The 22,042-nt window shown below is 56.0% G+C and overlaps 9 protein-coding genes across 9 annotated transcripts; 6 read left to right on the top strand and 3 right to left on the bottom strand.

Annotated features, from left to right (window-relative positions):
* Nucleotides 1-915: 915 nt before the first annotated feature.
* AFUA_1G01620 (glycosyltransferase family 90 protein) lies at nt 916-3,851 on the top strand (the record flags this gene model as incomplete). The annotated part of the gene is made up of 3 exons (XM_744819.1): nt 916-1,073; nt 1,650-2,064; nt 2,106-3,851. 3 exons carry the CDS (start codon nt 916-918, stop codon nt 3,849-3,851), a joined length of 2,319 nt encoding a protein of 772 aa, XP_749912.1.
* Nucleotides 3,852-4,649: 798 nt separating this feature from the next.
* On the bottom strand, nt 4,650-5,788 carry AFUA_1G01630 (aromatic alcohol reductase; the record flags this gene model as incomplete). The annotated part of the gene is made up of 2 exons (XM_744820.1): nt 4,650-5,588; nt 5,648-5,788. The coding sequence occupies 2 exons, from the start codon at nt 5,786-5,788 to the stop codon at nt 4,650-4,652; spliced, it is 1,080 nt and encodes a 359-aa protein (XP_749913.1).
* A 749-nt stretch (nt 5,789-6,537) lies between these two features.
* Nucleotides 6,538-7,911, top strand: AFUA_1G01640 (kinesin family protein; the record flags this gene model as incomplete). The annotated part of the gene is made up of 1 exon (XM_744821.1): nt 6,538-7,911. One exon carries the CDS (start codon nt 6,538-6,540, stop codon nt 7,909-7,911), a length of 1,374 nt encoding a protein of 457 aa, XP_749914.1.
* A 578-nt stretch (nt 7,912-8,489) lies between these two features.
* On the top strand, nt 8,490-9,862 carry AFUA_1G01650 (Zn(II)2Cys6 transcription factor domain-containing protein; the record flags this gene model as incomplete). Its single annotated transcript, XM_744822.1, has 3 exons — nt 8,490-8,627; nt 8,691-9,002; nt 9,074-9,862. 3 exons carry the CDS (start codon nt 8,490-8,492, stop codon nt 9,860-9,862), a joined length of 1,239 nt encoding a protein of 412 aa, XP_749915.1.
* A 601-nt stretch (nt 9,863-10,463) lies between these two features.
* Nucleotides 10,464-12,546, top strand: AFUA_1G01660 (putative alpha-L-rhamnosidase A; the record flags this gene model as incomplete). The annotated part of the gene is made up of 2 exons (XM_744823.1): nt 10,464-11,627; nt 11,680-12,546. The coding sequence occupies 2 exons, from the start codon at nt 10,464-10,466 to the stop codon at nt 12,544-12,546; spliced, it is 2,031 nt and encodes a 676-aa protein (XP_749916.1).
* A 52-nt stretch (nt 12,547-12,598) lies between these two features.
* Nucleotides 12,599-14,152, top strand: AFUA_1G01670 (putative formaldehyde dehydrogenase; the record flags this gene model as incomplete). Its single annotated transcript, XM_744824.1, has 2 exons — nt 12,599-12,805; nt 12,959-14,152. The coding sequence occupies 2 exons, from the start codon at nt 12,599-12,601 to the stop codon at nt 14,150-14,152; spliced, it is 1,401 nt and encodes a 466-aa protein (XP_749917.1).
* A 616-nt stretch (nt 14,153-14,768) lies between these two features.
* On the top strand, nt 14,769-15,975 carry AFUA_1G01680 (branched-chain amino acid aminotransferase; the record flags this gene model as incomplete). The annotated part of the gene is made up of 2 exons (XM_744825.1): nt 14,769-14,835; nt 14,903-15,975. The coding sequence occupies 2 exons, from the start codon at nt 14,769-14,771 to the stop codon at nt 15,973-15,975; spliced, it is 1,140 nt and encodes a 379-aa protein (XP_749918.1).
* A 19-nt stretch (nt 15,976-15,994) lies between these two features.
* On the bottom strand, nt 15,995-18,556 carry AFUA_1G01690 (cytochrome P450). Its single transcript, XM_744826.2, has 3 exons — nt 17,849-18,556; nt 16,638-17,785; nt 15,995-16,523 (listed from the first exon to the last, which is right to left on the bottom strand). The coding sequence occupies exons 2-3, from the start codon at nt 17,758-17,760 to the stop codon at nt 16,108-16,110; spliced, it is 1,539 nt and encodes a 512-aa protein (XP_749919.1). The 5' UTR covers nt 17,761-17,785; nt 17,849-18,556; the 3' UTR covers nt 15,995-16,107.
* Nucleotides 18,557-18,729: 173 nt separating this feature from the next.
* Nucleotides 18,730-21,944, bottom strand: AFUA_1G01700 (uncharacterized protein; the record flags this gene model as incomplete). The annotated part of the gene is made up of 2 exons (XM_744827.1): nt 18,730-21,622; nt 21,703-21,944. 2 exons carry the CDS (start codon nt 21,942-21,944, stop codon nt 18,730-18,732), a joined length of 3,135 nt encoding a protein of 1,044 aa, XP_749920.1.
* Between the last annotated feature and the right edge of the window lie 98 nt (nt 21,945-22,042).

A 22,042-nucleotide genomic window follows, 5' to 3' on the forward strand; every position in this document is an offset into this window, starting at 1 on the left:
TATCCCATCCACTATTGACTGAAGGGCCAGAACCAACAAGAAGAAATGCATTATTCATGCGATCGGTCAGACAGCAAACCCATATCAGCAGTTAGAATTGCATTTGCAGGGTTTCTGTGCAGGTCAATAATGTATCATTAATGTATATTGCTCCTTTGGCCCCGAAGCGCCGGCTCTTTCCCTGGGTATTCCAGAGCACTCAAAGGGACCTCGCAAGCCGCAGATGAACCTATATCAGGCAGTCTCAATGACACATTCGAGCAGGTAGCACCTTCAGACCCCTGTAGATGGTGGTCTGACAGCATTCACCTACTAAGTCACTCTTGAGGTGCTGTCTTCACTGACGCTTTTCTATACTCTCATTCGCATGTAGCTTTCGTCTTTAGGCCTTTAGGCCTTTAGGCCACATATATTCGACGAAAACGGCACACTCAAAGTCGTCTCATGGAACGCATATACTTGGACGGCCCAGACCATTGCCCAAACCGAGGCTGACATACAAGCAGGGATCTCTATTAATATGGCTAGGCGCAGCTTAGTACCCTAATCCTAGTGGAGCTCTGACATCAGTCGCTGAGTGCCAAGAAGTAGCATTTACTAGTGCTCCACGACAGCGACTGCCCACCAATCCTTTGATAAAGGATGTGTTAGTGTCTCACCCTTCTCACTGTGGTTGGTGGTGCCTTAGTTGCTGGCTGGACGCCTTCACAAGGACTTCACAGCGGAGGTGAGAAGTTTTTTCCTTAACATCGATCAGAAGCTGTACAGAGCACAGTCTCACTCAGCCTACACCGCCGTCTAATATTGGAAAATGCCATTGTAAACACGCAAGGATTGTTCATGTCGGAAGTACCAATCCGTTGCAGATGGATCGAGGTGCTGCCCGTAATTAGGAGTACCTTGTGGAAGCCCTAAATGAAAACTGAACGATTGGTGGGAGCCATCCGGGGGCTTCCAGCTCCAATTTCAATGGCCAACCGGAATGATGAATCGATGCTTGTCATGAACACTATCAGGACGGACCGTCAGTGGCTCGAAAGAACTGGCCATGACGGCTATAACCGCTTTGGATGGTGAAACGTTTTGGGGTCCAGACAGCTGTTACTGGACCCTAATGCGTGGAAATAGTGGACCAGGGCTATTGCTTGTCTGCATACTGGATTGTCTCAGTAGTAGCGTGCCTCTTGAGTCGGCACGGCTGATGCTTCTAATTTCATGGTGACATGATTGTGAGCTACGCATACAGCTCTCCGACACTGTGACAATGTGGAAATCGCCGGTTAGGCGCATTGATCCAATCACCCAGTTAGTAGGCGCCGCGATATCAAGCAGCCTCCTGAGGCACCATCTGTTTGCAAGGGAAAGTGAACTCTTGTCTGAGGCTCTTTCGTGGATGATCTTGCCCGCCATCCACTATTATTGGGGAAGTTCACGGGTTCGCAGCGGCTCGAGGGCAACAGTATCAGGGCCATTAGAGCATGCACCTGCATCTGGTGTATCCTTGTGGGCAGCTGCTCTCGCTGTGTCTTCGGCGTCTCTCTATCAAGCAGAATATGGAATAATCGCTTTTTTGGTAAATCACTTCCTCATTCCTGAACTGACGAAGACTCCGAAGCTAACTTTCTCTTGGTATTACAGCCAGCATTCAGTCCGCTGTTGGCTGCAGTGCAAGCATACATCGAACCAGGCGGGATTCAGGCGGGATTAAGAGCTGCATCGGGCCGAGACCGAGTCTGGATCACAGCTTTTATTGCTGTGCTTTGTATAATTACGCTGACCAACTGGGATTTCCAAGTCAGTGCGCTGTCGGGGATCCCAGTGGTGGGACTGCTGGTTATCTACCTCGCCTTGACGCGGCCGACCAAGTGTGGCGAGAGCCCTTCACCCCGTAGACCCATTGCTACTGGGCTTGTCATACGCCCGCTTGCATTCCGTGTGGTGGTCACTCTGTTGGCTGTGCTAGGCGTGGAAATTGCGCTTTTTGGGCCCCCAGGGACCACTATTGTGGGCATCATCCTGACAGGAGTCGCTAAATCATTGATGTGGCATTTCCTCCTGCAAACAGTATGTTCTCCCACCGCTGTTCTGTTATCAACGCTCACTAGTGTCAGGCTGAGCATTGTTCCTGGTCAGTCACGGCGGCCATCGGGACATTTAGCATCGTGGCTACCAGGAATCCATTCATTTTGACCTCGAATGTTCAGGCATTCTCGCATCTCATCGCATCATTACTTGCCCTAGGGCAGGTTATCTCCTTTCTGCCGGATAAGGCGAAATGCAAATCCGCCCTCTGGATATGCATTGCTGTCTATTTAGTCCCATACCTATTCAACAACTACTCCATCCACGTTGCAAAGTCTTCAGTGACACAGTCCTCCACGCATCCGATCGACCTACTCAGACAAGATGCCAAGGCAAATTTTCAAGCCTTGCTCGAAAGACAGTCAACCAGTTATGCCGCTGCCTGTGAGGAATATCGCCGCCGCTACGGCATGGAACCACCGCCCGGCTTTGAGGGTTGGTATAATTTCGCCAAAGCGCATCAATCACCGATCATCGATGACTTCGATGTTATTTACGAGAGAGTATCCCCGTTCTGGAGTATCAGCGGGGTCGAGGTGACTGAAACGATCAGTCGTTTACAAGAGACGCTAAACAGCGATGTATGTGTTTGTACGTTCTCGGCTGCCGAAGCAAGGACGAGTTGCAGCCATCCTCACCGCAGCGTGGATAGAAATATCCAAGGATTCCTTAATGCGGTACTGGCAGATCTGCGTGGCCTTCTCCCTGATATTAGATTTCTTGTCAATCACCTCGATGAGCCCAGGGTTCTGTTACCGCCGTCCTCTGAGAGGCCTGGATCATTGAACATGACGAACTATTCCAGGCGACCGGTCTGGGATACAGTGACCAAACCGTGTTCCTCAGCGGACAGAAAGAAAGTTGACCGACCAAAGGTGCAAACGTTTGGTCTCCCGTTCGTGACCGACCATCACTCAGCAATAGACCTATGCCGCCATCCCGAGTACCGCGACTCACACGGGCTATTGATCAGCCCTACATCATTCCCGTTGATCGAAGGTCTGGTTCCTATACTGGCCACCGGCTCGCTGTCGACGATGGGAGATATCCTGTATCCCAGCCCTGCCTATCTTGAGCCGGAATTCGAATATGTAGCGGCCAAGGATGGCAGCTGGGACTCCAAACACACCAATCTGTACTGGGCGGGCTCAACCACCGGTGCCTTTGCGGTGAAGAATGACTGGCAAAGCTTCCACCGAGAGCGATTTGTCAAGCTAGCACAGAATCTGGGAAACGGCCTCCATTCCTATCTTCGGGAAGGCAAAGGCGTGGTCAACCTCGTGAAATCGTCCTTTCTAAACAGCAGACTATTCGACGTGGCCTTTACCCGGATCCTCCAATGCGAGACACGCTATTGCCGAGACCAACGAGCCCTCTTCCGGATTCGATCCTGGGCCGACAGGGACGAAGCCTTGCGTTCGCGTCTGGTGTTTGACATTGACGGCAATGGTATCAGTGGCCGGTACTACAAACTGCTTGCGTCGAAGTCGGCGCCGCTCAAACAGACACTTCTGCGAGAATGGCACGATGACCGTCTTCTACCGTGGGTTCATTACATTCCCGTCAGCCAGAGCATGACGGAGCTGCCTGAAATGGTCATGTATTTCACCTCTGAAGCTGGGCAGAAATGTGCCCAGGAGATTGCCGAGCAGGGACAGGACTGGTTCTCAAAGGCCATTCGTAAAGAGGATATGACCATATATATGTATCGGGTTTTGCTTGAGCTGGCGAGACTCCAAGATCCAGAGAGGCCAGCAAACAAGAGCTGAACCAGGGCTGACTTGGTTGTCAAGGACACTTGATTCCGTTATTCATATATGCAGCTTGGCTTATATCCCATTGGAAAGAACGTACTTGGATCAAGCAATGAGCCCGAAGCAGGCACATCACATATGCGAGTTTCCCGTTCTGAGTGTGTGGCCTTGGTGGTAGTGCGTGTCCCAAAAGACCCTGGCAACGCTCTACGTCTACAACAGGCAACACGCGAATGGACTCCGGGAGTGAGGGACAGCTTGCGTAAATAGCGTACCCCGTGAAGTATCGTGTCAGTCCGACGACCAATTGTCTTCTAGGGCTCTCCTGAGCTTTCGCTAACAAGTTACATGGCTTCCGTCATTGCCTGATGCATCGACCCACCTAAGACCTGAATCAGCGACTGTGGAGTAGATAACCCTAGTCATTCCCATGTGAAGTAAGCATAGCCTCAATTTAGGCAGAGACCTTGTGAGTGGGGCTCATTGCAGCTGGTTTTGCTGTTATTCTACAGGGCATGTTTCACTCTGTAGTATCCTGCTTAGACCTGAGCTGGCCGCAGACTCGGCTGGATAGGTACAGAGTATGCTGGCAACATTTTGAGCTTCGATCGCTACCACGATTTTTGCTCACAATGTGCTCACTACACTGAGCCGCAATGCTTGAGCAATACTTGCTGCGTCCATGGTGGTATGTTTTTGGTCAACTGTCGGCGAGATGGATACTTTCTAGTTCAAGAACAGATCATAGCTTGACCATAAAATCATAAGAATATGTATCGACACACACAACTCCACCACCGGTGAGCAGCGCGCTCAAAAGTAAGAATAACCGGCCTCAATCATCTCCTTCGCATGCTTGGTCCGCTCATCGAGGTCCTCCTGCGGCAGTCCCAGCACATCATTATCCAGTCCCCGGCTGCTCTCATAGTCACCGCCCCCATTCGGATAAAAGACGCGCGCATACATGGCCTGCGCAAAGCCGTACCGGTCACCCTTTTGCATCCTCTCAATGCCCCTCTGATACCGCACCGCGGTGGGCTCATACTCGATTGTCCAATCCTCCTCCTTATCCCCGGTAATCCTCTTCCAGCTCTCAAACATATCCCTCTGGCTGACTAGAAAGCTCGAGATAAACAGTGGCCGGTTCGCCCAGCCACGCACCGTCGGGCTCGTATCATTCTCATCCTCCGGCAACTCCTTGAACTTCAGGAACGCCGCAACGGCCCTTCCGCACTGCTCCCACGTACTCACATTAATTCGGACCGTTCCCTCATCGTAAAACGTCAGCTTCTTCTGCTGGAAATCAAACCCGAACCACTCCGGCCCCGTCGACAGGCTAAACTCGTACCAGAAGCCACAAACCAGCGCCACCCACGTCGACACCCCAGTGGCTTCGATCTCCGCACAGGCCTGCCGCACCGGCTCGCCCACCAGCATCTCCTTCCGCAGTTTCTCATTCGTGATATCGCAGCCGTAGCAGTTCGGCATCACGTACGGGACCCCCGCTTTCGCCGCGGCCTGGATAAGCTTGCTCTGCGTGTCCTTGGGCGCTGAGACGTTCAGCGTAATGATGAGGAACTGCTGGTGTTGCAGGGCTGCAACCAGAGTCGACTCGTCCTGGTAGTCGACGGTGGCGGTGCGGACGCCCGCAGGGAGGGTGCTTTGGCTGTCTGCGCGCGTGAGCGCGGTTATGGTGTGTTGGCCTGTCTTGAGGAGTTCCTGGGTGATGTATTTGCCTACGGTGCCGCCGGCCTGGTGGTGGTGGTGGTGTTGTTAGTGAGGTTCTCGGAGGAGGATGGAAGCAGACCTACGCCGACGATGGCGACGCGTTCGATGCGGTTGGTGAAGCCAGACGGCTGGTCTCTGGCGTACTTTTGGGCCATGTTGTCAAGGTACTGTATCGGGTGCGATGGGTCTGAATAGCTGGTTCGGGGGGTGTCGTTCTGGGTCATGCTGAAGGCCGGCCATATAGTTTATATGTCTGAGCGCAGGGGCCATAAGACCGTTCGGGAACAGGTCGACTCAGGGAGATAATAGAGAGGAGAGAAAGTAAAACCGATGCCCACAAGCAGCTGTTTGATCTGGCCCGCATCATACCTGCTGGTGTCCTAGTGCTCATTCTCTGGGCAGACCGCGGACATAACGGAGTTAGGGCTGGTCTACGCAATTAATGAATAATGACATTGTCGGTTGATATACGGAGTAGATGGTCATGGTCGGAGGATAAAGCCCGACATACCGATCATCATTTGTCAGGCAGTTGAACGATAATCATTACAATCATTCCTGATGCGACATTGGATTCCAGCGTTGGGTTGTTCGAATAGTCGCATACAAATATCGGCCATGGCAAAGTGATGCCTGAGGCACAATGGACGGTGGAGTAGTATCTGGCTGCCTTAGGCATGACTCTGTTTGAGCAGCCAGAGAACAACCATCAACGTAACAAGGGAATTCAAGACTGACACATTGCTTTCGCTGGGACATGTGGGTAAGAGAATGACATGGCCGTCACTACCGTCAATATTGGTGATTCACTAATATCATCGGCGGTCAAGGCGGATTGCCGTCAAAACGATCTGCTCCACATCGCGCTGCTGCCTGCTGCTTAGTCCTTAGTTGGGGCTATTTCCAATGTTGACTTAAATTCAAGTTGATACCCTGTTCAAGTGCTCCAGAACGGGCAAAAAAGATAACAAGCATGCAATCAATCAAAGTCTTCGTCCGCTGGCGTCCTCTCGCGCCATCCGAGGCCAACACCCCAGAAATCGCCCGGACACAGCACGCGCATCCCACCAGCAACACCTCGGCGCTCTCACTCACCCCACCGCCAGCGCACAAACTATCCCGTCCCTGGAAAAGCGAGTCGGCGTTTACCCGCATCTTCACCGCATCTGACAACAACAAAGCCGTCTTCGAGGCTGTCGTAGCCCCGACCCTCCCCCGCGTCTTGAACGGGCAATCCTGCAACTTCTTCGCCTACGGCCACTCCGGCAGCGGCAAGTCGCACACCATCATCGGGTATGACTTCGAGCACCCCGACGAGTTCGGGCTGTGCCTGTCGGCCGCAAGAGCGCTGTATGAGCATCTCGACCAACGAAATGCCACGGCGGGCATGAACGAGCCCGAGAAAAAATTCCTTCTCGGGCTCCGCATGTACGAACTTCGCAAAAACACGGCATTCGACCTCCTCAACGACAGGTGCAAATGCCACATCCGCGAAGGACCAGACGGCAAAACGCACCTCCGCGGCGAGACGGAGACGCTCGCCGACGGCAAAGTCCGCGTGCGCCCGATCGTCACAAAGGCGTGCTCGAGCTTTGACGAGTTCCACGCGCAGTTGCTGGCGGGGATTGGGCGCCGCGCGACGGGGTCGTCGACGGTGCATGATCAGAGTTCCCGGACGCATGCGGTGTTCGAGGTGGAGATTGTCACGCGGGAGCTCCTGGCTGCGAGGGACGCGGTGGTGGAGCGGCAGTCGGAGCTTGTTCCTGTTGGGAAGCGCGCGACGGATGTCTATCTGGAGGAGAATTTGAAGGGGTTGATCCGGATGCCGGATGGCACGTTTGCGCCCAATCCGGAGTATCAGATCAACCAGGCGGCGATTGATGAGGCCGAGGCGAAGAAGGCGGAGTTCGAGTCGTATGTCCGGAAGGCTGAGGAACACGTGGAGGCTGTCAAACGATCATGTCGCCACACGTGTCTGGGTGGGAAATTCGTCTTTGTGGACTTGGCTGGCTCGGAATACTACCACGACAAGCGCACTGTTTCGACTTGTCGAGCGAAGCAGACGCCGCAGGAGCAGCAGGAAGGGAGGCAGATCAATACCGATCTTCTGTCCTTGAAGGAGGTCATCCGTGCGATGGCCCAGAAGCAGAGTCGCATTCCGTTTCGGTCCTCGCCGCTGACCATGGTCCTGCGTGAGCATTTCTTGACAGGTGAGGGGGATGGCGGGTTTTCGGCGATGATTCTGACGGCATCGCCCTCGTCGGAGCAGTACACGGCGACGATTGACACACTGAAGTATGGAAACCTGATTGGCGTGGCTGGAGAGCATGGCAAGGGACGTAAATAGGGCAGTACAGGCTGACAGGGTCAAATCTACCACAATATATGTGAATTTCAATGAAGGTGTCCGGACTATCGGCCATCGGCGATTGAGACCAGTCACAAGGCTCCAATAGCAACGCTGAGCAGAAATATAGCTAGATCATTATCAGTCGTATGCTATGATACAACAAGAACCTACCAGTTAGTGAAATCTCTGCCTCTTTGCTGGCTCTAAACTCAGTTAAATTTCAAGTCTACCTAGCTAGATACGGCATTGTATTATCCAAAGCAGCTACTCCGTATACTCTGTATTTCCATCTAGTCCGCTTCTAGTTCACTTTCTACTTCTCTTTCTAGCTTTCTTCTAGTTCTCTATATAGTTACAGTGATATTGCAAGCTCGCAGCCAATCAGAGACGTCCGCATCCGAGGAATCGTTAGCGTGGACAGCGTTTGTCCGAAACGAGGATAGCTGTTGGCCTGTGTGCCACGGCCCCTGTGATGATGTGAAACTACTGTGTCCTGTGTCCTGTGTCCTGTGTCCTGTGTATGTGTGTGTGTATGTGTTGTAAAGGAGTGGCCTGACTCCTTGGACGACGCAACCATGGCCACTCGTCCACACCAACCCTCACAGGCAAGCCGCCCCAGTATGGCCGTAACTCGTCCGCGAGAAGGCCGGGAGCGCAAGACCCTGCGGAGGTCAAGATTCGGCTGCCGGAATTGCAAGCTCAGAAAAATCAAGGTGCGTGCGTGCGTGGCTGTCAGCTTGTCCTAGCCGAACTAGTGCTGAGCTGAACGAAGATAGTGCGATGAAAGCAAACCGCAATGCGAGAGATGTAGGTCGTTCGGGGTATTATGCAACTTCATGTCGAATATCCCTGACCTGCAGCCCATCGCTGCGGAGGCAGGCAAGTCATTGGCCGTGGAGGTTCGAGGAAAAGCAGACCTTCGCCCCCCGGTCACCAGCGCTGTCTGGACGTCGGACGGATCCACATTCTACCAATTGAATGCAAAGTGTCAGGATCTCATTACCCTGTATCTTGGTCGGAGCCTCATGGCCCCCACCAACCCGATTGTGAGACAGGTGAATCGCAGCCTCCTGAGCCTAGCCTTCTCCGTAAGTAGATTGCAGTGGCTGCATTGCGTCTGTCACCGTGCGGGCCGGGACTCGGCTAACGGAGCTGCCAGTACCCGTTTTTGATGCATGCCAGTCTGGCCGTGGCATTTATGTATGACCGCCATCTGAATGGCCCGTCAGGCGATCGTGGCAGCCTCGAAGAGTGCTATCATCGGGCGCAAAGCATAGCTCTGCTCAACCAGCGGTTAAGGGACCCAATTGAAGAGAAAGATAAGGATCCCATCTGGGGGACGGCAGCCGCTCTAGGGATCTTGACTTTCTCGTCCCCCGATGCCCGCACGCCGGAAGAATCGTGGCCGCTCAAGTCCTCGGGTCCCTCCGATTTGGGCTGGTTGCGGATGAGCAACGCCAAAATGACCCTGTGGCGCATCGTGAATCCGCTCCGATCCAACAGTCTTTTCCACGTCATGGCGGCAACCTTTGCTGTCATGCACTCACCCTTCCCCGAGAGCGGCATAGACGGGATCCCAAGCGAGTTGGCCGCCGTCTGTCTTCTCAACGATTCGTCCACGGCGATGAACAACCCGTATTTCCATGCCGCCCACGCAGTGTCCCAGATCCTGCTCCTCCCGGATAGCGAGGTCACGATAGGTCAAATCCAAGTCTTCATTCGCTGTATCCATGGCGCGTTCGAAGATTTGCTACAGAAAAGGGACCCAGTCGCACTTCTGCTCCTGTATCTATGGTACCGCAAAGCAGGTCGCAGTGTGTGGTGGGTCGAACTGAGAGCTAGAGTGGAGGGTCCTTCGATTTGCTCGTACCTACAGCTATATCACCACGGCAATGCTGCGGTACATGCATTCCTTCCTGGCGGTGCTCTCGCCGACCGATGGTATTAGCTATTTCCAACGGCTCTGGAAGTTGTAATATGAAGACCTGCAGCAGTGGCTTTTGCAATTCCCGCGGAATCTCCTGGTTGAGCGGATGGCATTACTACTGCCATGGGCAAGACGGCAGCTACAAACATGCCCAGGGATATCATGTACCATACTGACAGGCCTGCCTTATCGGTAGACAGAAGGACCACAAATCATAAGATGGACTATGGCCCATACATTGACATATCCTGGCTTACCCACAATTCAATGCGGGAGAACCTCGGCAACCCCGCGTTCAACCCCATATAAGACAGAGTACAAAGTTATTAACCTGCCCTCCGGATGTTGTAGATCTACCTCTCGGGCCAATGACCTCAGCCAATCAATACTACCCCTCTTGGGGAATCCTACGCTAGACACGTTCATCGGCTCTGGGCTTCTCCACATATGACGATCCCACCTCGATCAAGCTTGTCTGCGGAGAATGGACGCAGGAGTCCGGCATGTTGATCCGCCGAGAGCATTCTTCGTGAGACGAGAGACAGTCTCTGTTCTCGGGGAGGACTTGTCCGAATTCCCTGCAAAACGTCATACTGGCCGGAGAGATGGGCGGGGCAGATAAATGTCCTGGTCTTTCCAGCAGAGGGGACCCAGCCCTGCTCCTGACGAGGAACCAGATGTAGAGATGCGATTCCTAACTTTCTTCGTCCTTGCAGCAGCAGCCTGCGCTGCCGTTCCATATGAAGAGTATATCCTAGCACCAGCCACTCGAGATTTAGTCCCAGAAAGGGTGTATCAAGTCAGCGGCTCCATTTCGGACCCCTCTGCCGTAACCCATGCAGAAGGTGGGAAAGCGACGTTCCATGGCGTCTCATCCGTCACTTATGACTTTGGGCGCAACATCGCCGGCATTGTCTCGGTGGCCGTCAGCCGGGTCTCCTCGCCGGATGCCTTCATCGGCGTCACGTTCTCCGAATCCAGCGCCTGGATCAGCCACGAAGCGTGTGACGCAACTGCCGATGCAGGTCTTGACTCACCCCTGTGGTTTCCCGTCGGACATGGCCCGGGACGATACACCGCAGAGAAGAAACACAATCGCGGAGCCTTTCGATATCTAAATCTCATCACCAACACATCTGCCACTGTTGTTGTTGACAGCGTCCAGGTCAACTTCACGGCCGCTCCGACTCAGAATCTCCGCGCGTACAAAGGTTACTTCCACTGCGACGACGAATTGCTCAACCGCATCTGGTACGCAGGCGCATACACAAACCAGCTGTGCACCATTGATCCTAGCATGGGGAATGCGCTGCCGTTGCTAGGCGCCGTGACCTCCCGCGACAATATCACTCTCCCGGAGACTGTCCCCTGGTGGAGCAACTATACCATCGCCAACGGGAGCAGCGTGCTCACGGACGGAGCGAAGCGGGATCGCCTTGTCTGGCCAGGGGATATGTCTATTGCGCTGGAGAGTGTCGCCGTCAGCACATATGACCTGTACAGTGTGCGCATGGCGTTGGAATCACTCTTTGCAATGCAACAAGCCGACGGCCGTCTTCCATACGCCGGCAAACCCTTCTATGACACCGTCAGCTATACCTACCATCTCCACAGCCTGGTCGGCGTGGCGTACTATTACCGCTTTGCCGAGGACCTGAACTGGCTTGCCGCACACTGGACCCAGTACAAACGCGCCTTGCAATGGTCCCTGTCCAGTATCGACCACACCGGGCTCGCCAACGTCGCCGCCAGCGCCGACTGGCTGCGTTTCGGCATGGGAGGCCACGTACGTCCCGCACCCCACGCCCCCACAAGGATCTTGACTAAACACAAAGCAGAACATCGAAGCAAACTCCATCCTCTACTTCGTCCTCCGGGAATCCCTCCTCCTGGCAACAACCCTCAACGACACCGCCTCCTCCTCGTCCTGGTCCCGCATCGCAAGCACCCTCAAAGCCTCCGCCAACGCCCGACTCTGGGACCCAGCCGTCGGCCTCTACCGCGACAACGAAACCACCACCCTCCACCCACAGGACGGCAACGCCTGGGCCCTCAAAGCCAACATCACCTTGTCCGCAACCCAATCCGCCGCCATCTCCGCCGCCCTCTCGGCCCGCTGGGGGCCCTACGGCGCCCCCGCCCCAGAGGCAGGATCCACCGTCTCCCCCTTCTCCACCGGCTTCGAGCTGCAGGCCCACTTCCTTGCGGGCCAGCCGCAGCGCGCTCTGGATTTGATGCGCCGGCAGTGGGGGTTCATGCTGGACGATCCGCGGATGACCCAATCGACGTTCATCGAGGGGTATAGTACGGATGGGTCGCTGCACTATGCTCCGTATAGGAATGATGCGCGGATCTCGCATGCGCACGGGTGGGCTACGGGCCCGACGGCGGCGTTGATGTTCTATGCGGCCGGACTGCAGATTGCGGGGGCGGGTGGGGAGAGGTGGCTGTTCGCGCCCATGCCGGGGGATTTGCAGGCTGTTGAGGCCGGGTTCGAGACGCGTTTGGGGAGGTTTGCAACGGAGTTCACGAGGGGGGAGGAGGGATATACGAAGCTGGTGTTTACGACGCCGGAGGGGACGAGTGGGGAGGTGAGGCTGGAGGCGGAGGGCGTGCTGGTCTCGGGGAATGGGACGAGGGTTAAGCTTGTTGAGGGGGTTTCGACGGGGTTGCATGGTGGGACTTGGAGGTTGACGAGGGTGTAGTGTATTCTTCATGTGCCTCGATCCCATGCAATCGGACAGGTGTTGGACAGGAATGGATAGAGTCGAGTGTGTGTGTGTGTGTGTGTGTGCTCGTACGGTGCTTATGCCAACAGCAAGAAAAAAAAAATGCATTCCACTTTCGACTCCGCTTGACAGCTTGCAATACCAACCGTGGTCATCGGAAGTAGATAAATGCAATCCTCTCTTGCAGACCTCTGACAGAATATTGGAGACGCGCCAAAACGACGAAGCGGCGCTGGTATGACTTCATATCCCGGCTCTCCATTCCGACAGTGACAGTCTCTGCGATCATCGCAGATTGCCACTGATACCGCCGTCAAGCATATGGGATCTTCAGACTCCATGGCATTCTCCCATATCAAATCAAACACGTGCATGTCAATCACAATAGACTCTCTCGATCCCACCCTCAAATCCTGAATCTGACATTCAGTCCACAAATGACGACCGCAACTCCCAAGTAAACCTCCCTCAAGCTTCCTCCAAACCTCCGACTAACAGGATCAGACCAACGACAAGCACGCTCTACAAGCCCCATCCCACCGAGCAGATGAAAGCCGCGCAGTGGATGGGCACGCGCTTGATCCAGCTCGGCACCGTCGCCAAACCCACCATCACGGACCCCGCGGACGCCATCATCCACATCACCCACTGCACCATCGGCGGCGCAGACCTCCACCTCTACGACGGGGAACTGAGTGACATGCTCGCCCAGGGCGACATCCTCGGCCACGAGGCGATCGGCACCGTCGAGGACGCCGGCGAAGCGGTCCGCAGCATCTCCCCGGGCGACCGCGTCATGATCCTCCCCGTGATCGCCTGCGGACACTGCGAGTTCTGCAAGAGGCAGGAGTTCTCGCTGTGCGACACGACGAATCCCTCGCGCGAGATGGAGAGCGCGTACGGACACCGGGTGGCGGGCATGCTGGGGTTCACACGGCTGTACGGCGGGTATCCCGGAGCGCAGGCGGAGTACGTGCGGGTCCCGCACGCGGATTTCTGCTGCGTCCGGGTGCCGGCGGACATGGACGCGAAGGAGCTGCTGGGGCTGGCGCATGTCACCACCGCTGCGTGGCATGGGTGCGAGCTGGCGGACGTCCAGCCGGGGGATACCGTGGGTGTTTGGGGGTGTGGGCCCGTCGGGCTATCGGTGCAGCGGCTGGCGGTCCTGCGCGGGGCGACGAAGGTGTACGCCGTTGACAAGGACGCGGGTCGCTTGCAGATTGCCGAAGGGTTTGGGATGATTCCGGTGGATGTCGGCGTGCATTCCGAGGTCGGGGACTATATCCTGTCGATGGAGCCCCGAGGGTTGGACTGCGCGGTCGAGGCGAGTGGGTTTCGGAGTACGCAGAAACCGCAGCATGCGGCGATGCGGGCGATTGGGCTGGAGCATGACAGCAGCGATACGGTGTCGGCGATGATCAAGGCGACCAGAAAGGGAGGCCATCTCGCGCTGCTGGGGGATTTCTTCTATCGCACGAATGATTTTCCCATTGGGCCGTTGATGGAAAAGGGATTGACGATCCGGGGCGGGCAGGTCAATTCTCAAAAGGCATTGACCGTCGCAGATATGCGTGTGAACTGATGGACACTGATGAGGTGATATAGTACCATCCCCTTCTCTTGGACATGGTGACGCACGGAAAGTATGATCCGTCGTGGGTGTTTACATACGAAGGTATGTGTCCAGCGTCCATCTGGCTGGTGCTGACAAGACAGATGAATTCGAGAACATCGTCGAACACTATCGCCGGTTCGCACGGCATGAGATTCCTGGAGGGTTGAAGGTGTGTTTGGCGACGGAGTATGGTCGAGGCCATGCTTGATCTCTGTGTGAAGCTATACAGAGTACACGATCGACGGTCTCCTGATTGGCGGTTGATTGTGGAGAACTAAGATCTCCCTGACAGTTGACCGATGACTCATGGTCTGACCTCAGCTGCATTAGTGAACGAGCTAACTAAATAGCTAACTGTATAACTATTTGGAGTTGACATGAACATATCCATAAGGTGGTAAGGATAAGGTACTCTTGCATGCCAACGTGGATGCGTAGTGTTGTTCCCCGCCTGGCCCAATTCATCAACAGTCGGCGGAATAAATAAATCACCCCTCATCCTATCGTCATCCTTCTGCCTTGACATCATCTCATCATCTCTCATCTTCACTTATACACATCAGCTACTCAATTCATATACACAATGTCATTCCCTCCTCCCCCCGTCGACACCATCGACTGGTCCAACGTCGGCTTCAAAGTCCGTGACGGTAAGCTCCCTTTCCCCCCTTCCCCCACCTCAGCTCCCACCAGCTCCCGCCAGCTAACATCACCTAGTAAACGGCCATGTGGAATGCCACTTCTCCCACAGCACGGGGGCCACATGGTCTCCCCCCAAATTTGTCTCCTCCCCCTTCCTCCCCCTCCACGGCATGGCCCCCGGCCTCAACTACGGCCAACAAGCCTACGAAGGCCTCAAAGCCTTCCGCCACCCATCGGGCCAAATCTCCATCTTCCGCCCCGACCGCAACGCCGCGCGCCTCCGCCGCTCCGCAGAGTTCGTCTCCATGCCCCCCGTCCCGGAGGATCTCTTCCTGCAATGCGTCAAGCTCGCCGTCGCCGCCAACGCCGAGTTCGTCCCGCCCCATGAAACCGGCGCCGCGATGTACATCCGCCCCCTGCTCTTCGGGTCGTCCGCGCAGCTGGGCCTCTCCCCGCCAGACGCATATACCTTTGTGGTGTTTGTGATGCCGACCGGCGTCTACCACGGCGTGCATGCCGTCGATGCCCTGATCCTGGAAGACTTTGACCGCGCCGCGCCCCAGGGCACCGGGTCCGCGAAGGTCGGGGGCAACTATGCGCCGGTGCTGCGGCATAGCGCGCGCGCCGCGGCGGAGGGGTTCGGCATCACCCTGCACCTGGATAGTCGGACGCGGTCGGAGATCGATGAGTTCTCGACGTCGGCGTTTATCGGGGTGCGGAGGGATGGAGACAAGGTCACGCTGGTGCAGCCGGACAGTACGAACGTGATTGATTCGGTGACGGCGCGGTCGGTGTGTGAGATTGGGGAGCGGCTGTTTGGCTTCGCGGTCGAGAAGCGACGCATTGGCTACGATGAGATCAAGGAGTTTCACGAGGTGATTGCGGCGGGCACGGCGGCGGCGCTGGTCCCGATCCGGAGTATCACGATGCGGTCGCGCGGGGAGAGGTTTACGTTCGACTGCGGCGCGGATGGGCAAAGTGGGGGCGAGATCTGTATCAAACTGTTGCAGACCCTCAAGGGGATCCAGGCCGGGAAGATCGAGGATCCGTTTGGGTGGAATTGTCTCGTGGATCAGGCCCCGCCGGCGGCATGGCTTGAAGGCGCAACGGGGCATGAGGGTGACACCGAGGGGATCAATGTTCCATAGTATTGTAGCTGTAGCCAATGAATCCCGACGTTGAAATCTTTCATGATTATTCATACATACAAGAAGAGCGTCATCAAAAGTAGAGAAGTCAAATGTAGATACATGACGCAGAAAAGACTGCGATCGAGAAAACTAATTCCGCAGGCTCACCTTGGTCCCATTCCTCGAACACAACGTCAGGGTCAAATTCTCCTCCCACGGGCCCGGATCCCGACTCTCCAGCACCGCAAACTGCTGCGCCAGCCGGACCGTCACATACCCTGCCTCAGTCAGCGCGTACTGCTGTCCCACGCAGATACGCGGGCCCCCGTTGAAAGGAAGATACTCCCATCCCGGGCGAAGGTCCGCCCAGCGCTCCGGCCGGAACTCGTTCGCATCCGGGCCGTAAATGTCCTCGCGGCGGTGCATCGACCACACGCTGTACGTGACGATTCCGCCCTTGGGGACGAACACGGGGGACTGGCCGTCCGGCCCGCCGCCGACGGGGAGGACGGTGTCGGTGATGGCGAAGCGGGCGTTTCCAGGGACGACGGGGTGCAGACGGAGGGCTTGTCAGTGTTAGCATTGTTTTTTAGTTTTTTTATTTTTATTTTTATTTTTTTTTATTTTTTCCCCCCCCTTTCTTTTGGAGATTCGCATCAATCTTGGGGACGGTTACGTACATTCGTTCAAACAATACTTGACATAGGTCAGATTCCGCAGCTGCTCGTACGTGGGCGGCCGGCCGTTCAACGGGGCCACCTCGTCGCGCAGCCTGGCCCAGATGCGCGGGTGCTTGGCCAGCATGAAGAAGAGGTTACTCAGCAGCGAGGCGGTGGTGTCGCGACCCGCCAGAAGGACATTCATGACCTCATCGCGGATCCGGCGGCGGTCGCCCGTCTGCTGCGCCAGGCCATGCAGGAACACGTATCGCGGTTTCTTCTCGCCGTCCCCATCTTCGAGGGTCTTCTCGTCGACGCGCCCGCCCTGCGCCCGCACCTCGAGCGCCTTGTCGACGAACTGCTCCACCAGCGCGTGGCAGACGCGATTGCACCGCTCCACCTTGCGGTCGCGGTAGAAAGCAGCCAGAGGGCCCAGCCGGATGCGCGTGGCGATCGCATGCTGCGCGTAGTTGAATGCGCTGGCGAAGTCGTCCTCGGCGTGCGCGTCGCGGCCGCCGGAGCGGCGCTTCTTCAGGCTCTGCACGCTCTGGCCGAAGAGGAACTCGGTGGCCGAGTCGATGGTGTAGCTGAAGAAGAGGTCCTGGAGGTCGACGGTGCGGCCGTCGTTGGGGATCAACTCCAGCAGATCGGCCATCTGCGCCTCGAAGATGGCGAGGTCGGCCACCTGTTCGCGGACGAAGTTGGGGCGGATCATGGCGCGCGATTGCGCCCAGTGCTCGCCGTCGGTGGTGAAGATGCCATGGCCGAGGAGGGGGCCGAAGGTCTTGTACCGGTGGCCCAGCGCGTAGTCCTTGAACCGGAGTGACAGAATGGTCTTGATGTTCTGGGGGTCGCGGGTGAAGATGATTGTCTGCAGGAGGCGGCGCGTTTGGATGGTGTGGCCGACTGCATCGAAACGGGCCTGCGCGCGCTCAAGGAACTTGTGTTCCTTGACGTTCTGGACCGTGGCATAGATGGTGTCCAACCCGAATAAGGGGTCCTTGGAGGCGAGCCGGGGGGGTGCTTGGCAATTGTGCGCACGGGCAAAGCGATACTGCGTCCATTTGCGGCGGAGGACGCTAAGCGTGTAAACGAAGACGGCGATCGCCCCGGCGACGAGAGAGATGGAGTAATTGGAAGTCATTTTGCGATGGTCGTCGACATTCTTTCTAGACAAGGGGGGGGTAAGGTGATGATGATAAAATAAACGCGGCCCACAATCCGTGACTCACCTTACTCCAACCGGGCCAACAATCCTCCCGATCAGAAAATCAAAAAGCCAGATGTTAATGGGGTGAGACCGATTGATGGCTGCACCGCCAGAAACTCAAGTCTCAAGTTGTGCCTGCATCGGCCCAAAACGAGGCCGAGACGCCGTTATTCATCGGACGGAGGAGTCCTGGATGTCTCTCGCCAGACACTCTATCTACGCCTCTGGGCTTCAGCCAAGAATCGATTGGCCATATTCATGTGTCATCTATCAATCGTAGGTACACTCGACTCTAGACTACTCTGACTCTTCTGACGCAAGATCCATGGGGAGGGATTGCATATCCTGCAGACCTGCACAATCCTTACTTGTACAGAGTCCAAGTTCTTCAATTGGCCCCCATCTCTTGCCGTCACTCCACCCGTGCACGTCCTCTAGGCTACAGATGTGCTCATTTAACGAATGAGGTCCTTGGATGGAGGCTGTGCTGAACCGAGGGGGAGGGGCTGGTGCGCAGTCACCAGATGAATTAAGACAGCCCTCAGTCTAGAAGTAGCTCAGCCTCCGACTATTGGACGCCTGTTCTATCAAGCTTGCGAGAGCGGTTGGCAGTGCAGTGATGGGACTGTCAAGTCGCAGTCACAGGTCAATTGTACAGGGTCATCACCACTATGCCGAAGAGCACCAAGTCGAGCGCAAATCTAAGAACAGCCCCAGTAGTCCCAGTCCGGAAAAAAAAAAAAAAGAAAAAAAGAAAAGAAAAAGAAAGAAAAAATAAAAGGCAACCTCGCCAGCAGACAATGCACGAAATGATTACAAACGAGGCTTGAACGCACGACCTGCTACAGAAAGAAGGGAAGAAAGAAAGAAAAACAGCCAGCCAGACCATCTGCAAGGCCCACATTACTTCTTGCGCGCGGCTCGCAGTTTGCCCACCGTTCCACTGGACATGATATCCCCATGATCCGCACTGCTATGGCTCTCGTTCTCGCTATCACTGTCCTTGTCGCTCTCGCTCTCACTCGAACTGGAGCTGGAGCTGGAGCTGGACTCGCTCTCGTCGGAATCGTCGTCCGATGGAGGCGAGAAGATATTCCGCGGCCGTTTCGGCGCGGCGCTGATCTTTTTCTTGGCTAGCTGTGCCTTCTCCGCGGACTCTTTCTTCTTGTCGACGAGGAGTGTCTTGAGTGTGGCACGGCTGCGACTTCCGTTTATGGGTTGGCCCCAGGATTGCGATGCCGACTGCGAGGGGGCGGGGGACCGCGCGTTACTCTGTGATGAAGGGGTTACACTGCTGCGGCGGAGGAGGTCAGCCTTGCTCTGGGCGGGTTGATCGGTGCCGGTCTGGGTTTCGGCCTCGGCGTCGGTCTCGTCGTCATCCTCGTTTTCGGACTCGGAGTACTCCGAGGATTCGTCAGAGGATGAGGAGGTGGTGGAGGACACGTCGACTGGCGCAGAGGCGGGGGATTTCTTCGTGCCATTAGCCTTGCCCTTGGGGAGGTCACCGCGCTGGATCGTCGTCATAGGAGGCAGCTTAGCGTCTTCGGTGGTGTTCTCTGGTGATTCGCTCGGAGTGCCCTTCGCTTCCTCTTCAGTCGGGCGGGTTTTGGGGGCTGTAGGAGTAGCCGTCGAATCTGGTCCCTTCTTCGCCTCTGTTACCTTCTTAGTTGAGCCTTTGCGTTCAGCTGTCGTAGGAGTAGATGATAGCTCTGCCCCCTTCGTCGCTTCAGTTGCCTTTTTCACGGAACCATTCGGTTCAGCAGCTGGCGTCGACTTCTTGGCACCTTTCGCTTTTGAAGCAGTCTCCGCGCTGGATGTGTTTGCATTGCCGTTGATCTTGGCCGAGTCTGCCTTCTGTTGCTTATCCTGCGAAGAAGTACCCATATCTGCTTCCATTTTAGCAATTTCTTCCCGCTTCGCCCGTAGATCAGCCCGGGCTCGCTCAAGCCTGTCTCTCTCGCTGGAGCGGTTGCGTTTCTCGAGTTTCTGGACCCGGTCCAATTTGGCCAAGAGCTCTTCCAGATTGCGCACGTATGCCGGGTCCTTATTCTGCTCCTTGGCCACCTTAATCATCTCCTCGACTTCTTCCTTGTCCTTGTGATGCTTGGCAAATTTCTGATTCGCTTCGCGCATCAGCTGTTCCACCCGTTCCTGGGGTACACCGGTTGGGAACACCATCTTGCTCGCTGTTGATGACTTCTTTCCGGGCTCAGAACCGGGTGTCGCCTTGCCCTTGGGGTTGGTCTGCGGAGTCGACTTGGGAATCGGCGTCGAGGTGGAAATAACCACGTCCTCTCCTTCGGCAAAAGACACAGAACGCCGTTGTGCCGACTTCTCTGCGGGCGAATCCTTGCGTAAAGCCGAATGTAACTGCTTCACTCGATCCAGAGCAGGAGTTTGCTTCGATGGCGTGGCATCGTTTTCCACCAACGACGCACGGCGGATCGTAGACGCTTTGCTGGAGAAGAGGGGAGTCCCTATCGACGTGGTCGCTTCCTGGGACAACGGGACCATCACCTGCGGTTTGCTAGGGGGGCTCTTTGTGATACCAAGGCCGAGACCGGCTTTTGCAGACTCGGGTTTCTCAGAGACGCTTGGCCGTCGGCCAATTCCAGAGAATGACGGAGCTCTCTCGTGTCTTCGCACCAACGGACTGCTGACGGGTGGCTCGGACAGCGACTGGCTGGGGTTGTTCTCCTTGTCCGACGATCCAGGGCTTCTGGCCTCCAATCGAGGCTCCTTGTTTGGTTGCTCTTCCTCCAAGCTCTTCTTTCTCTTGCGTTGTCGAACCGCGGGCAACCCCCCCTTAGACGAGCTCTCCTTGCTCCCATTCACCACCGGCTCAACCGTCTCCTCAGCCTCAGCCTCAGCAGGCACTTTGTCCAACGCCGCAACATCGCTGTCATTCATCGCAACATCTCCATCGTTGTCCAAATCATTAAATTGTTCTTCTACTTCTTCTTCTTCTTCTTCTTCTTCCTCATCCGACTCGCGCCCCTGCTGAGAGATGTCTGTTTCCACTTCCTCTTCCTCGTCCACCTCGCGTTCTGGCCGAGACGGTGCTTGTCTTGGACTCAGGGGCGATTCCGATCCGATGCGCTCACGTTCCGTTCGATTCGACGTGGGAAAGTCCGGTTCGGCGACAAACTGTGATATTGACCGAGTGGCCGGCACGTGCTTGGAGACGGAGCCGCGTTTTGCGGGGGATGTCTGCGTCTTGGGCGTTGGGGCCCATTGCCGTTCCGGTGAAGGCGACTCCCCCAGCTCCTGGCTCTCCATGCGCTTGTGTTGTGGTGTCGCCGCAACAACTACACCCTTGGGATCCTGCGAGTCGTTCTCATGGACGGGCGACTCCCCCCACCGCGGAGGCGACATGGGGATCTCCTCTTGTTCCACGGAGGAGACCGGCACGTCCCTGCGACGCTCGCGATCGTCCACGGTAGCTGCAAGTGTACGCCCCCCGTTTACCTGGGCACTGGGAGTATCGCGTTCTGAAAACGACTGAGACTCCTCAGCAATAGTAGGGATCTTGCGCAAATTCGCCTGCACTGCCTCCTTCTTGATCTTCATCTGGCGCTCAAACTCCTGCGCCGCGGCATCCCAGTCCTGCGAGACAGAGGGGAACCGGACAGGCGCATATGGCGCTGGTTTCTGAATCACACGAACTGTACCGCGCTGGTCGGCGCCATCGGTGCGGGCCCGGCCGTTATCCACAAACACATCGGCGACGGTCAACTCGGCATCGAGATCGTCGGAGTCGTGCTCGTCGTCGACAAGTTTCTTAATCTCCAGGGGCCTAGTCACAATACCCGTAAGCGCTGCTCGACAATACCAAACCTCCTCCAGATTCAATCTCGTAGGACGGATGGGACTCACTCAGCGTTCGGCCGTAGCTTCGTCCACTTCTCCCGGATCATGCCTGCCAATCCACCCATCGTCACCTCCTCGGGGTTCTCCAGGACCAGCAGGAAGGAAGCCGGCTTCCCCGCTGCCTGTCCAGAGTTCTGGCCCGAAGCATCTCGATCACGGTCACCCAGGAATGAGCGGATCGAAAAGGACGACGAGGACTGGGTCTGTTCGCGGGGGTAGACCTTGACCGTGAGACGTAGGAAAACCATTCCGGAGAACAGTTATATGTAAATAAAGTCGCTATGCGAAAGTATCACGGAGTATCATAATATTGCGAGCACGGCTGTAAATCAGGTACTGGTGGGTT

Source organism: Aspergillus fumigatus, chromosome 1 (assembly GCF_000002655.1).
Source record: "Aspergillus fumigatus Af293 chromosome 1, whole genome shotgun sequence".
NCBI classification, from domain to species: Eukaryota; Fungi; Ascomycota; class Eurotiomycetes; order Eurotiales; family Aspergillaceae; genus Aspergillus; species Aspergillus fumigatus.